Source organism: Nicotiana sylvestris, chromosome 1 (assembly GCF_000393655.2).
Source record: "Nicotiana sylvestris chromosome 1, ASM39365v2, whole genome shotgun sequence".
NCBI classification, from domain to species: domain Eukaryota; kingdom Viridiplantae; phylum Streptophyta; class Magnoliopsida; order Solanales; family Solanaceae; genus Nicotiana; species Nicotiana sylvestris.
In genome coordinates, this window is record NC_091057.1 from 35,292,728 (window position 1) to 35,309,824 (window position 17,097).

General features: G+C 34.9%; 1 protein-coding gene across 1 annotated transcript; it reads right to left on the reverse strand.

The window, feature by feature from the left end:
* Positions 1-784: 784 nt before the first annotated feature.
* LOC104246572 (NADH dehydrogenase [ubiquinone] 1 alpha subcomplex subunit 13-B) lies at positions 785-5,660 on the reverse strand. The gene is made up of 3 exons (XM_009802385.2): positions 5,239-5,660; positions 1,400-1,471; positions 785-1,300 (listed from the first exon to the last, which is right to left on the reverse strand). Exons 1-3 carry the CDS (start codon positions 5,451-5,453, stop codon positions 1,156-1,158), a joined length of 432 nt encoding a protein of 143 aa, XP_009800687.1. The 5' UTR covers positions 5,454-5,660; the 3' UTR covers positions 785-1,155.
* Between the last annotated feature and the right edge of the window lie 11,437 nt (positions 5,661-17,097).

Consider the following 17,097-nt stretch of genomic DNA (forward strand, 5'->3'; position numbering starts at 1 on the left):
CGTGATGATAACGTGTTATAAAATAAAGACTGTAAAGTAAAGACAAGTATAGAGAGAAACTGATATATTATTCGAGTTCAAACTGATGTATATTATGAACTGAAATCTCTTCTATTTATAGAAGAAAGGAAACTGTTGTGTAAGCTGCTACTGCAAGCTACTGTGTAAGCTGCTATTGCAAGCTGCTGTGTAAGTTGCTACCATACCAGATATGGATAATCTTCTACTGGGGGTAAAGTTTATCCATAACGGAGTACTGAAAGAATAAGCTCATTGTACCCGGTATGGATAATCTTCTACCGGGGGTAATATTTATCCATAACGAAGTATCGAAAGGATAAGCTTATTATACCCGATATGGATAATTTTCTACCGAAAGTAATGTTTATTTATAACGGAGTATCAAAAGGATAAGCTTATTATACCCAGTATGGATAATCTTCTATCGGAGATAATATTTATCCATAACCAGGTACCGAAGTGATAAGCTTCTTCAGGAGGCTTATTTCCAATAGAGTACTAATTAGATAACATATTTACGACGGAGTCCCATATGGATAAGCTTCTTCAGAAAGCTTATTTACAACGGAGTACTAAATGAACATCCATAATATAATATATTTATAACACTTTTGTTTAAGTAGCATACTTGCTGAAGCTCAATAAATCTTATTGTTTTGGTGAAGAATAGAAATTTATCATTTCTTTGTGTTAGTCGAGGTTATTTGCTTTCACCACTGAGGGGTTGTAGATACTATTTAAAAGGTGAAAAAGAATAAAGAAATCAAAGAGGAAAACAATCTTTAATATAGCTCAACATCAGAAACATCCAACAATAGCCACTGCTAGATTTGGCCTCTTGCTATGTCTGAGGTAACTGGAAAAGGGGTTAAGGAAACATTTCCCAGTAACTGAAAAGAAAATCTGAAAATATAGAAACATTGAGAGAACATGGAACTAGCATTGTCCCTGATTATCTGAACTTCCATGAGATAGGAGGGAGAACGCTAACCGAGTTAAAGCAAATCATGTAACTTCATTCTAAACATGTGCACAGATTTTGCAGATACATTTTATTCCAATTAGGAAAGAAATCCAAAGGAAAGTATGAACTCCACTGAAACAAAGCAGTTTTCGTTGTCTCCTGCCAACATATTACCAGACATCAGGACGAAGCTCTCCGGTTGCTGGAGGCATCCATTTTCCAGAGTTGTAAACACTTTCACCAACTTTCCAACCGGGAACATCCTTCATGATTCTCGCCTCTTCTTCAAGATACTTCTTCCACTCTTTAACGAATCTGAATAAGCAAAGAAAGCAATAGCATAAACAAAAACAATCCGCGGACTAGAATAAGTAGACATGAGCCTGAAATGGAAAAAAAATTAAAGTAGCTAACCTTTCATCCTCTTCAGCTTGAAGCATGGGCAAGATAGCCCTTCGAGCAGCATACTTTTCTTCCTTTATTACCCTACATAACAATGCAAATATCATCAGGACCTTTTTTAAGCAAATTTGTGGTCGTCATTGATTTCAGAACCACTGAGCTATGGTGAGCACATCTTCCAATACATAGAAGGGAGTTTTAGGAATATCCTAGTTCAAACAACTTTTAAAGTCCCTCCAAGAAACACCGTATCAGAGAGCTCAGGCTCCTAATTTCTCAGACAATAACTAGTTAATGATCTCATTAACATTAAGCTGCTAAGAAAAAATGGACCGTAGACCTAATGCAACTCCAAACACTAGCTGATGAGGTAAGAACTGGACAAGACCATAATAGGACTACAATCATACCATTAACCAATGCTCAGGACTAGATACTTGGGAGCACGGATAACATAACATCAATGATGTGCCTATATCTGATACCATGGTAAGAGAAATGAATCTTTGACCTGACTCAACCTCAAACTATGCATGACTTCGCCAATTAAAATAAAAAAGGAAACATGATAAATCCCTAATCAAAATTTTGTAATCATCCAAACGAAAAAGGAAGCATGATAATCCTCTTGGAGATCGCAAAAAATAACTCATCAAACAGAACAACACACTTAAGTGAAGCTCAGTTGCTTCCTATTATAAAAATCCTAAGTCACCCACTTTCCCAGTTTAGCTTCCATGAATGCCGCCAGAACTTTGGCTCATCTAGACTGAGGCACATATAGGGGTTCACTCTGACCTCAGATCTAAAGCCTGCACTATACCATTTGCCAAATATAGCCAGAATCTGCATAATGGATCTCATTAAGGATTTATTATGATAATCTTCTCTGTGTCGTTAACTGGGAGTCCCTGGACTGGAGGGACTACATAAGGATTTCAGCTAGTTCGTAAGCACTAAGAATTGAAAAGAAAAAAGGAGGCTGCTGGAAAAGTCTAGAAATACTTCTTCAGTGCCTAGATGGTCATTTTACATGGAAAATATCCCTATGTCGCTCATACCATTCAGGATTTCCATAATTTTGAGGCCTTGAAAAGGAGGAAGATGGGACGTTGGCTGCTGGCTATTCTTGCTAAATATAGACACCAACTACAGATGAAGAAGGATTTAAAGAAAAGCATAGTCTAGACAAGAAAAATAATTTAGTCGAAGGCAGTAAATGCATCACAAATTAGCTAAAGAAAATTGATACAGGCTAAAAGCTAACGTTGACATAGGGAAGTACGACACTATGCTGAAAGATTATCTTTTGCATTAGGAGGAGATTATCATCAATTTACTAATTTTATTCCAGTTTTCGATATCAAAGTCTTGAAGTTATTGGTTTCAATGTCAGCAGACTTCTTCCTGGACAATAATCATAATCCATCACAGTCGAAGATTTTAAAATAGTGCCACCTAACCAGTCCCGCCAAAAAAGTAAACAAACAAATGTTAAAACAGATAACAAAAGGTAGGCATTTATTAGGAGTATTTATTTTCTAGTGATTCTAGGAACCTAATAGTACTCTCATACTCACTGAGTTTCATAGTCCTTGGAGCACTAAACAGTCTTTATGTTTCACTAGAGGAAGTCATAATAATCATGCTAGAGAAAAGAGCTTACTTGCTTGGCTATGAGTCTATCCAATTCTTGCAATCAAACTCTTCTCTGGAACTTATTTGGTCTATGCCTCTATGGTGTCTACATGTTCAAGTCTTCAACCCTTCTCCTATTCCTTATTCAATATCTCAGCTAGAATACCACACGAGAATAAAATTTCAGATTGGACACGAGAATGCAGTTAAGGTATGGCCTTGGACATTGGCTGCTGGACATTGGGTTCTCGATGACCAGAGTAGATCACTAAAATCCCTAACTACCCTAGGCAGTTCATCAAGTATTCTTCTTCAGAAAATATACAACCGAAAAGGCCATTAAACGAAAATTGATATGCAATTACCTCAAAGGTTCGTATTTAAAAAAAATATTATTATTTTTTTTTTTGTTTTTTGAGAAGGATCCTCAAAGGTTTCCTGTTAGCAGAGTCGTCTTCCTTGGCCAAAATCATATCTATGAGATCTATAGTCACTGCAAGCTGCTCCAAGACAATGGCTGGGGTTTGTCTATCCCAGAGAAGACTCCGATCTAGGAAGTATTTAAGGATGGAGTACATTTAGTTCAATGATTTGAACATAAAAATGGCATGGGGGCATATGATTGGCTAGAGATGCTTACTAAATGTGAATGTGCTAACCAGAGGTCCATCTCATGCAGATTCTAGAAGAACCAGAATATGTGTTAAGGAGAATTATAATCCATTTACTTTTTTTAATTCAAGATGATACAATCAATAGAACTTAACCAAAACAACTCCATAAGTTCTGAAAATCCAGAATGCCCCTTGGAGTTGGAGCAAAAAAAATTCCACCTAACATGAGGATCCTGATTTCTAAGACCTCCGAGAGTATGAGGGACAATCACAGTCAGCATGCCACATTATGTACTAGCTTGAATTTGCCGATCAGATAATCAACACGCCATACATTAGTTTCAACTAATCAAAACAGTTTTGCCGAGAACTTTCTGAGCTGGGGAACTAAATAGGTGTAAGGATCCAAATTCTTTAAGTAGCAAACTATATTTCCTTCTGAATGTCTTTATGAAATAAAATGGTATGTTTCCAATGCTTGACATTTCTATAGCTCAGCCTACTTCATGCAAAGTTCATGAGAGTTTCTTCAAAGACAAAAAGCATCCTGGGTTAAGCCAGTCCGTGTCCCTCTAATCTAAATAACTAGTTTCTTCCACAAGATTAAAGAATCTTCTGTATTATATCACTCTTACTGGCTTATACAGATTAAAGGTCTAAAACCTGACTCACAGAGCAGAAGCAGGCACCATGGGAAAACTTGATCAACAAAAGAGCACTTGAACACATGTTCATGTCGAGCACCATCTTATCTATTCTAATACTAAAGACGACCTATTCCACACTCACAATGTCACAGTTTGGACATGAAAATTAACATCATCCTTCAGAACTACCCTCATTATTCCAGTAACAAGTACCAAAACAAAGCAGCACACATAAGAAACTCATGAAAAAAGGATTTGCAACCACCACCAGAGATCAAAAGCCTAGCTCATGACCGATTTCAACTCTACCTTTTACCGTTCTTAAATTAAAAAAACGAAATTTTGCTCATCATGAATCACAACCTAATTGTGCACTTCTCAACAGAATCGCCACCCTTTTCTTCAATCTATTCACTTACCAATTCAAACGAAGTGTCAAATTTCACTACCTTTATCAAATAAATTGAAAGGAAAAAGAACAAAATGCTCTAACTCTTGGCTCAAATCAACCAATGCACACAAATTCAGTAACATATTTAAGGTTCACAAAGAATCACAAAGTAAACGCATCCACCTCAAATCAAGACAAAATAAACACACCCAAATGAATTCTTTTGACAATAAAAGAAAAAGGGAAATTCATACCCCACGCCTTTTATTTCCTTTGCCAACTTGGTACATACCTCAAAAGAACCAAATTTCACATAATCAACAACAATTAAGACATAACCAGCTCAAATCAAGACAAAATAAACACACCCAAATGGTTTTTTTCACAATTAAAAAATATACCTACACTTCTTATTTCCAATTCCAACTTGGTACATACCTCAAAAGGAACAAAATTTCACATAATCAACAAAAATCAAGACACACCCAGATCAAATCAAGTCAAAATAAACATACCCAAATGGATTTTTTTTATTTCACAAAAAAAAAAAATGTTCCATACCTACGCTTCTTGTTTCCAACGCCGACTTGGTACATACCCCAAGAGAAAGCACCAAAAGCAGTGAGGAAAATGGCCAAAGCACTTGGACCGGTGTTAGGGATCCGACGAGCGAATCGAACCGGTGCAAAACCGCCCGGTGGTGGACCGTCTTGCAATAAAGGCATGTCTTTCACACTAGCCATACCGGCTTTCTTCCTAATCATTGCCTCCGTCATTTTTGTTTTCTCTACTCTGTGATTTAGAACACTGTCTTTTTGGGAGCTGTTTTGAGGGTTCGGAACAATGGAGAAATACTGCGATGTGGAAATGGTTGAGAGAGATGAATGGTACTGTGGGCCCCAGGAGGATATTAACCAATAAGAGTTTGGCACGTGGCTTGACCCTGCGGGTGATATTGTGAATGTTCACTTCCTGGTGATCATAAAAATATGCTTATTTTGAAATAGTTTTTTTATAGGCTGACCAAGCTTCTTTTTGGCCAAAAGTTTTTTTATTTTTTTCAAAAACATGGTCAAAAATTGAGTTATTTGACCAAGTTTTGGAAGGAAATAAAATGTTTTTGAGGAGAAGCAAAAATAGTTTTGGAGAAGCAGAAAAAAGTAGTTTCTCTTTAAAAAGCATTTTTTTTAGAAGCACTTTTTGAGAAAAATACACTTAGAAGTAGTTTTTTAAAACTTGGTCAAACATTAATTGCTTCTCAGAAGTACTTTTCAAACTAATTAGTCAAACACAAACTGCTTCTCACCAAAAATACTTTTAAGAAAAGTACTTTTGAAAAAAACACTCATCAAAATAAGCTGATTTTTTAAGCTTGGTCAAACGGTTTATTAGTGATGTTAGAAATAACTTTTTCCTTTGGAAATGTAGTGATCGACAAAATTATCTAAGAAAGTTTTTGCTAGTAACCATTCGAGATTCATAGAAATAGATCGTATTTGGCTAAATCTTTTTTTATAATGAAGTAATATATCAGGTGAAAAGAATGAGTTTAATTTTTAAAATAAAATTTACGGATTATGAGTAAGTTATTTCAAGCAATATGGTAAAAATAAAAATAAAATAAAAGGATTTGTAGAAGCAAAAAGAAAACAGGAAAATAAAAAGATTAAATTTTTTAAGGGATAATGTGGAGAAATATAAATTTATTGTAAGGATATTTTTGTCTTGAAAAAAATTAATTATTTTGTTTCTTCGCAAAAGTTAGAATTTGTAGTTTCTTCTCAAAAGCGGAAAATCTGTTTTAGTTGCTCAAAAGCACTTCTTCAACATGGTCAAACACCTTTAAGTTTCTAAGAAAATACATTTTGTGATAATTAAATATATATATATAAATAAAAAATTGGCTTCCCAAAAGCTTGGTCAGACATCCATTGGAAATTTGTGCCCAAGATGATCTCAATGTCACCTTTATCAAATTATAACAAGTTCTTAAGTGTATATCCACCTTGAAATGGGATTATAAATACCCAATAGGTTCGATCAATACTAGTAGAGTCCTTAGCTTCAGTCAACCCCATAGAGCCCCTTATTCTTTTATCGATTATCATGTCGTCACATGCGATAAGCTCATTCGGTATAAGGTAAATATTTAGCGATAGTTATATCAACGTATTTCAGTACTCCACGTCTTTCTAAATTGTAATCAACAAATCATGATACGGTGCGTTGTTTCTCATGCAACGTCTTACTATCATAAAGTGTTAGGCCTCATTTCTGACGTCTTATCAGATTTTCTAGCTCAAACAAAAAAAAATAGTAAAATTGGATTTCCAGATATATTACCAAAACTAGTGTAATTGCCCCGCGCTTCGAGCGACCGGAAAAAATTAAATATAATTTAATAGTGTTATAATAGTTTTAATAAAAACATAATTTTTACATTTGAGACATGTTAGCTTTTATTATTCTATCATAATTTCATGGTTATTTTAATCTCCTATAAAGTTTTTGACGGAAAGAATACATGAGAAACATCTTAGGCTAAATATTGGAATATATGAGAATTATAGAAAAATAAAAATATAATGACAAAAATGGTAATGCTGTAATCTTGAAGATATAAACCTGATATATGCCACCCGCTTTTTTATTCTTCCTCTCAAGTCTTCCTCTTAGAATTTTCTTAATATGAATTGTTGACACTTATATTTCGTAAGATTGATATATTTTTTGTTTTTCTCAATTAATTTTTTAAGAAAATGATAAAAAAAAAAAAAAAAAGAAGAAGAAGAAGAAGGGAAACAAAAAAGAAAAGAAATAGAAACTAAAAAGAAATGAAAAGATAAACATTTTTAATGTATTCTTTCATTGGGATAGAATCTTCCTATCAATAATTTCTCTTTTCAAGAGCTCGAACTCATCTATCCTACCACAGGCTTTGCTGATTAAAAACTTTTATGTCTCCTTTTTTCACGATTGAATAAATTTCACTCTTTTATTGTCCAAATAATAGCCTTATTTATGCAACTTTATCGTTATATTCTTGAAAATTCGCTCCTTAATGTATCTTTTAGTATTCCAAATTAGTGTAACCCCTTTTCACTCATTTAGTCTTTATTTAATGTCTTATTATTATTTATTTCTCTTATTCAAGTTATAATTTAGCAATATTTAAAATTCAATATGTAAGGTGGAACGTGATTAATTCTCTAATCAGGAAAAAAAATAGAAAGATAAGGGAAATTAAATGTAAAAAAAATATGAGAGAAGAGGTAAATACATTTCTTGATATATGAGAGATGTCATCGTTCACTTTTAACATGCCACTTAGTAATATCTAGAGATCTAATAATATCATTGGGTACTTGAAAGGAAAGGAAAATGTAGTTAGTTTGTGTCTGTGAACTATAACATAAGGAATTGTGAGTTTCATTACTTCACTTTGTGAGAATTTATTTGTTCACGCAATCAAGAATTGTTAAACATGATATTCAAGTTTCTAACAATCCGGAATATTGTATATTCCGAATAGCATATGATTATACAAAAGAAATATTATTTTACAATGGATTGAGAAATGAATGCCGATTTAGTTGAAATTGCAGATTGTTACACCTAAAGTAGATTAAGGATTTATTGGCTATTATGACTTTGCTTAAGTCAAGTGATTTTGTTTCTAATAAAACAGTGTAAAATGTATTTAACAATCATATATAAATTAATAAAGTAAATATAACATATAACTTGTCATCCTTCAACAGTTTCAATAATCAAATATATATTGCTGAATAAAAGAAAGTGAAAGCTCCGCAAATCCTTAGAATAAGGAGAGAACACTAATAATATATTAGAGTCAGTGATGTTAAAATAATTAATGCATTATTAGTTCATCAGAAGTTTTTCCAAATCTAAAATGGATTTTGGGAAGGTCAAGAAATAAACTGAAGTTTTCTACTCCAATTTAGAAAGAGAAGGAAAATGTAAGGATAATAATGAAGTTATAACAACATTATACCATCATCAACAGAACGATGATTACACACTTCATCGTTTATTGCCTCCATTCTAGAAGGTCTGTGTCATAGCCTTCAAAGCCATCGTCTACCTACTCTTGTTTCCCAAGGAGATCAAGCCATCAATCTGAAATTTTAGACTACTCTACCTCAACTTCGTTACTTTGGACATGGTCTCTCGGAGATCTCCTACATTTGATATAGTAAAACATACATTAAACAACATTTATTATAGGGGAGGTAGAAAGAACCGTAACAATTAGTGTTTAATAGAGATTTTTAGGCTTTTTAACATAAACTAAATGTAAAGAATGAATGGAAAAACCAAAAAATGGAGAAAAAAAATAAATAAGTTTCTTGGCCAAAGAGAGGTGCCACCTCACTTTGCTATTGCCCACTTATATATATACTATTCATTTTCATATTAGTTTTTGCAAAGAAAAATAAGTTGTAGGTTTTAATGTGCATATTTTTTTTCAATTCGAAACCAAGATTCTAATTGCAATATTCTATCGTGTTGTAGACCACCAGCTAGATTTTTGTTTTTGCTTAAGAAAACACACACACACTATGTATCTAAGAGGAGGGACATGAATTCATGTGAATTCATGCTTATTTCCCAGATCATGTATAATAATACTACAAAATTATTTAAATATATATACACGCACCCAAACTCAAATGCAATAATTATAGGATGCAATGAAAAATTACTAAAATTGCAAAATAAGATAAAATATTATAAACCTATACTTTAAAAGTAGAATGAATTTGAGAGTATTAATAATAATAATAGTCTTCTTCTCCAGTCCTCTCGGCGTAGGTTAAGCTATTATCTCGTCCATGGCTGGAAAGAAGTCGCGAGGGAACAAATCAAGGTTGATGACAAAATTCCAAAGCTCAAAAACATAGGAAGGAGCTCATCAGCTGTTATGGAGTCGATTTCTGGAGCTTTAAAGATGCAAGCTGGATCAGGCGTTCTAGCACAGATCCTTTATGTAGTCAATAACACAAACAGGCAAATCAAGTCCAATCCCCGTGCATGTCAATCTAAGAGGCAGTGTCACACCTCCCTCTTTGCGACGACCGTTCCATTGAAGAACAAGGAGTAGGAAGTTGTACCTCAAACGTCATTACCTGTACCAATCACTGTTCCAATGCTGGAGGAGCCCAAGGAGTCTACCTGGGCCGGAGTACTAACAGGTAACAGATCTGCTGCTAATGGTATGACTTTGAGCTACATAACTCCTGAAATTATTGAAGAGAACTTGGTAGCTAAGTTTGAAAAGGCAGAAATTGAAAAGGAGAACTTGAAATGAAAATGTGCCTTAATTGTGTATGTAATTGGTGAAAAACCAGGTTACAACTATATGCGACGCTACATAAATCAAATGTGGAATACAGTGACTATGCCAGAGCTATATTATCATGATGAAAGTTACTACATAGTCAGGTTTAAAAATATGGCTGATATGAAAGAAATTATGTGTGATGCACCATATACAGTGAACAATAGACCATTAGTAATGAAGCAATGGTCTCCACAGTTCGATTTTGGCTAAGAATTCTTGACAGAAATACCTCTACATGTAAGGTTTCCCAAGCTGCCTAATGAACTGTTGGAGTGACAACTCATTGGGTAGAATTGCAAGTACTATAGGAATTCCAATATTTGCAGACGAGTGTACTGCCAAACAATCACGAATTTTCTTTGCTAGGATACATATTGAAGTAAATGTTACCAAGCAAGGTTCTAGTAATGGATAAATCAGGTGTAGTGTTTGAACAAGCTGTTGAATATGATTGGAAGCCGGAATTTTGTGAATAGTACCTCAAAACTGGGCATGACCGTGCAAAGATTCCCAAAGAAGGAGTTAAACAAGACCAACAGTCCTGGAAAAGGAGGCCACCACTAGTGAAGCAAGTACGGAAGACTAAAGAAGCACCAATAGCTTCTACCTTAGGAGAAAGCAAAAAGCGGGTGGATATGCCAAGCAAGGAAGTACAGTGTACTTCTGAGCAATCTGAGAGTCTTGAGGAGAAACAGCTAACAGAGGAAGGCTTATAAAGACAACTAGAAAAGGGGAAGATTGCAATAGAGATCAATGGGGTTTCAATAAACTATGCTAAAGCAATATTGTCTCATGGAAAGCAAGGGCCGCAACAACAACCAAGTCCAGCTGTGATGGCTAACTTGAGACCACCTGCTACAGGTGGTCCTATCCACCCCCCGATGTCTTGGATGGTGTGGAACATAAGGGGTACCATCAAAATATACAAACAAAAAGAGTTTTGTACCTATATAAAAGAGAATAATATTAAGTTGGTAGGATTAGTAGAAACCATAGCCAAGAAGGAAAAGGTTGATCACATAGCTCAGCTAGTGGTACCAGGTTGGCATACTAGATACAATTATGATCAGGCTATCAATGGGAGAATTTGGATGTTATGGGATCCCATGTTCTATGATATTACAGTGCTAGAGCAGCCTACTCAACTAATGCACTGTAGGATTGTAGGTAGAAATATCCCAATGCATTGTCTCATGACAGTAGTTTATGGCTTCAACACCATTTATTAGAGAAAATCTTTATGGCAACAGTTACAATCCTTAGCAATACAAAGCTCTGAATCATGGATCATTTGGGGTGATTTCAACTTAGTCTTAACAGTTCAGGATTGACTTTATGGTAATCCAGTCACATGCAATGAAGTGCAAGACTTCTCAGACTATATGCACATTCTAAACCTGAATGAGTTACCTTGGGGGGATTTTACACATGTCAAACAAAAAACAATGTATACTAAAGTTTATAGCAGGATAGATAGAGCTATTGGTAGTAATGACTGGATGCAAACATATGGATACATGAAAGTTGAATACAGATTGCCATTCATATCAGATCATGCTCCCATGGTAATTACAATGAGAAGAGCTTGACCAAGTGGTAAGATCCCATTTAGGTTCTTCAATATGTGGGCTGACCATCCAAACTTCTTGGCATTGGTAGAAGAAGTGTGGAAAGATCACCTAAGTACATATCCTACGAAGAATGTTTGGTATAAGTTGAAGGCTTTGAGGCCACTATTGAGGCAACTAATTAACACTGAATTCAGAGGCATCAAAGATATGCTTGATCACACAGACAGAGGCTGCAGGACATTCAAGTTCAAATGCCTAGCTGCTACTTAGATAAACTAGTTGCTCAAGAGAAACTACTCCTAGATAATCTAGAGAAATGGTCATTAATAGAAGAAAGTATCCTTCAACAGAAAGCTCGAGCTAAATGGATAAGACTGGGAGACTCAAATTCCAAGTATTTTTCAGCAGTTATGAAGGAAAGAAGATAAAGAAAAGTCATTACAGAACTTGTTAATACATATGGAGATAGACTTACTGACTATCACCAGATCCAAGAAGAGATCATTGACTTTTATAAGTCATTGATGGGACCAATTGCAGTCCATTTGCCAGCAATAAACAAGTAGGTGGTGAAGCTAGGACTAGTGCTCAATCATATGCAACAGGTCAATCTCTATGATGAAGTTACTGAGCAGGAAATCTATGATGGGTTGTGTGCTATTGGAGATGATAAATCACCACGGGTAGATGGATATAATGCCTTATTCTTCAAATCAGCATGGCCACTTCTCAGCTCAGAAATTTGTCAAGCAGTCGGGGAGTTCTTTCAATCAGGGAAGCTGTTTAGAGCAATCAACTGCACAACTATCACATTACTTTTTAAAGTTCCCAACCCTTTAAGCATTAAAGAGTACAGGCCAATAACTTGTTGCACAGTAGTATACAAACTCATCGACAAAGTATTGGCCAACAGAATTCAGAAAGTTATAGCTTCTATTATTTCTGATACTCAAGCAGGGTCTATTCCAGACAGAAAGGTGGCAGATAATGTATTACTTGCTCATGAGCTGGTTAAGACTTATTATAGGAAGAATATTTCACCAAGATGTCTCATCAAGGTGGATATTCAAAAGTCTTATGATACAGTGGATTGGAGGTACCTACATCAAGTGCTAGAAGGCTCGGGCTTCCCAGACAAATTCACTAAGTGGATTCTTGAATATGTGACAATTGTTAACTATACTATACTCATTAACGGGGAAACAACTAAGCTATTTGATGCAGCTAGAGGGCTCAGGCAAGGGGACCATATGTCTCCCTTTCTGTTTGCCATAGCAATGGAATACTTGAGTAGGAATTTGAAAACTTTGAAGCAAGAGAAGGCTTTTCATTATCATCCAATGGGTTCAAGGCTGGATTTACCTCATTTGCGTTTCGCGGATGATTTTTTCCTATTTACAAGAGGAGATGCTATATTTGTAGCACTCTTACATGAAAAATTCAATCTCTTCTCAGCAGCATCTGGTCTTAAAGTTAACCTGGCAAAAAGTTCTATTTACTATGGAGGGGTCAGCTCAGAGGTGAACACATGACATTCCGCAGACACTGGGCTATAGTCAAGGAACTCTCCCTTTCAGATATCTTGGCATACCACTTGATATAAAGAAGCTCTCTGTAATGCAATGACATCCACTAATTGATAAAATAGTGGCCAGGATATCCTCTTGGACAGCAAAGAAGCTCTCATATGCAGGCAAAATTCAATTGGTGCAATATGTAATCTTTGGTATTCAAGTTTATTGGGCCCAAATATTCATCATTCCGGCTAAAGTTATCGAGGCAATTGATGCCTACTGTAGAAGCTATGTGTGGTCGGGGAGAATACAATCACTAAAAAAGCTTTAGTATATGGGATATGATCTGTTCATCTAGAGCAGCAGGGGGGCTTAACTTGATCAACTTGCCACTATGGAATAAGGCTGCAATCACAGAAACTTGCTGGGAATTAGCAAACAAGAAAGATAAGCTTTGGATCAAACGGATCCATAGCTATTACATAAAGGATCAAGTCTTTGCAACCATGGGAGCTCCAAAGCAGGCATTTTGGATGGTCAGGAAAATATTTGGAGCAACGAGTAATCTGGATGTCATCAGCAATAACCCAGCTCATCAAAGGACTATAATCAAACAGGTATATTTGCAACTGCTAGAGGACTTGCCTAAAGTTCAATGGAAATGATTAACGTATCAGAATCAAGCACGACCTAAAGCAGTATTCATTATGTGGCTACAAGTTCAGGGAAGATTGTTAACTGCTGACAGATTGAAGAACTGGGGTATGCAAGTGGAAGACAAGTGCTGATTATGCAATCAAACTCCAGAAATAAGAAATCATAGATTTGCAAAATGTGCATATGGTAGAAGCTTATGGACCAAACTCATGCATTGGCTACATATTCAACACCCTCCTACAACATCGTGGACTGCTGGCATCATTGTATTGTAATGAAAACGAAGGGGTGATCTCAGGTGGTCATGCTGCTCAAATTAGTGTATGCAGAGTATACTCACACAACATGGATTGAGAGGAATGCAAGGGTCGTTGAGAAGCAAGCAACTACATAGGATGTCCTTGCCAGGAGAGTGGTCTGCATGTGCAATATTAGAGCTGAGGGTTATACTCGTGTCCTTCTTACAAAATGTTAATGCTAAATAGCTTAACATCGTAAGAGTAGTTGTATAAAATGAGGTTAGGAGGCCATGAAGATTAGATTGAGATGTTTTTTATCTAGTTTGGAAGTAGGTCATGGTGATACTGCTTTGTAAATATTTAAATTGATGGTTAATACAAAGATGTTTATTACCAAAAAAAGTATTATGAATTTGGGTAAGAACCTAAAGGTTGAAACAATCAAATTTAATTCCTAAATCTACCTTTTTCCAATAATACACCCATCGTCTTGAACCTCTGCACACATATTATATACTAAATTATCACAGCTAAAAGTTAGAAATATGATTGGAGATTAAGCATATTTTCCTTCCGTCATGGCACTTTAAAAATAATAACCATCTCATTCACATTATCGAGTCATTCTCAGAAGGGAAATTTTCGTTCCTATACCATATAGGAAACTATATTACGAAAAATGTTCATAGTTTGCAAATTACCCGCCCTGCTAACAGTTTTTCGACAAAATATAAACAAATCATTAGAAACAGAATCCTGTTAGTTGTACAATTCCTTTAATAGGTGCGCGAATGTTGGGATATTAAGGATTCTTCCAGATTTTATCAAACACAAATCTTGCTATTAAATTTTGCCCGTTTCTCTACAAAATTCACTACTCTGTTTTTACGACAATACTCTGTTTCACTGTTTTTCCTGATTTCACAATTCAAAAGCGACTAAATTAGCTACAATTCTTCTGTAACAACCGCAATTATGTCGAAAATCCCAATTATGTTTCAACTGAATGGGAATTGGGATAGCTATGGTAGATATAGAGACTTTCAGGTCGATAGAATTGTAGTCGACGAGGATGCGAGTTATAGCCTATTGAATTCTACAATAGCAGAGCATCTAATGACCGAAAAAATAATAGAAATCAAATACATTGTCAACGAACATTATCCTCCAATGGAAATTAGGAACGATATGGGTGTTCGTGTATACATGGAGACGAAAAAGGAAAACAAAAGCTTAGGAAGCTATCCGCTATGTATAACAGTACGTGATTTCAATTTGGAATTGAGTATCACCAATTCGAACACAATTGCAGATTTGTTCTGTTACATTGCTATCGAATTTTGGCTGTATATTACTTATGTACAAATTATCTACAATATTTCTACAAAAAACTACATATATATATATATATATATATATATATATATATATATATATATATATATATATATATATGAGTTTTGAATGTCATTCTATCTACAATAAAGCTACATACCATTTGTAGCTCAATATGAAATTCAGAATTTCAATATGTCTACAAATTAACTACAAAATTTCTACAAAAAATAGTTCATAACAGTATTTAGCTTTATTTTATTGCAGGTTCATGTGGAATACTGAAGTTAATTGATATTCCAACATCTCCGGCGATAGTGGAATATGAAAGTATAATAATAACAGAAAGTACACCAAGTGTTATTGAAGTATGCCAAGTATACCAAGACAAGCAAACAATTGCTAGTGCAATGAAGCACTATTCTGTCATGAACAAGTTCCAATTTAGGGTGAAAAGATCTAGTGCTAGAAGGTAGAAACATTGCACTTGCAATTCTTTTTTATTTTGTAGTTTATTTGTAAATTTTTTGGGTGATATTGTTTAACAAAATTGTAGATAGTTTGTAGTTGTTTTGTATATAAATTGTTGAATATGATCTTTTACGCTACAACTGTTTTTTTTTTATCTACATTTTTTATACCATTGTTAAAATTATTTTTTTTAGCTACTGACTGGTATGTGTTGGTGAAAATTGTACATGGCACTTCAAGGCAACTAGCATAAATGATTCTACAATGTTCAAGGTTAGAAATTTCAACAACTTGCACACATGCTCTTTGATGGACAGTACATTCATACAACGCAAACCTACTGCCATGGTAGTTGGTAGCATGGTTATTCCAAAATATGTTGATCCTAAGACAATTTACACACCAAAAGACATACAAACTGATATGTTGTCTGAACATGGCATGAAGTTAACATACATGCAAGTTTGGAGAGCAAAGGAAAAGGCTTTGGAGTTTTTGAGAGGCCATCCTGCTGACTCCTACAACAAATTGCCTAGTAATTTGTATATTCTGGAGAAGACTTATCCGGGATCTGTAGTTAAATTGAAGAAGACGGAAGATGACTACTTTTATATGTATTTGTTGTGATTTGTACGTCAATCAGTGGTTGGGAATATTGTAGGCCAGTTGTAATAGTTGATGAAACCTTCATAAAGTCAGCATACATGGGAATAATGCTAACGGCTAATACAATGGATGCAACAGGTATTGTAGTTTTATTGTAGAAATATTATAGCTTGTCTATTTTTTGTACTACTTGTAGATTTATTGTAGATATATTGTTGAAAAGTTGTAGTTTGTATGTATATGTCTTCCTCTGCATTTTTCTTGCAGCCAATTAATTGCTTTTTGCCACATAATGTAGGTACCATATTACCATTGGCATATATTGTTGTTGATTCAGAAAATGACGCATCATGGAAGTGATTTTTTGAGCAATTCAAACATGCATATGGTGAAAGACCAAATATGCATGTTGTTTCGGATCGGAATGAGAGTATCTTGAAGGCAACATCTACTGTTTATTCCGACATGCCACATTATTCTTGCATGTGGCATATTTGGACAAATATAAGGGCAAAGTTCAAGAAGGGTCATCTAAAGTCAAGCGAATTGTACTTTGCCACGACACGGTCATACACGCTTGATGAATTTAATGAAAGGATGTCAAAGATTGAAGAGATTGACCCGCGTGTTAAAGCATACTTATACGATATTGGCTATCATAG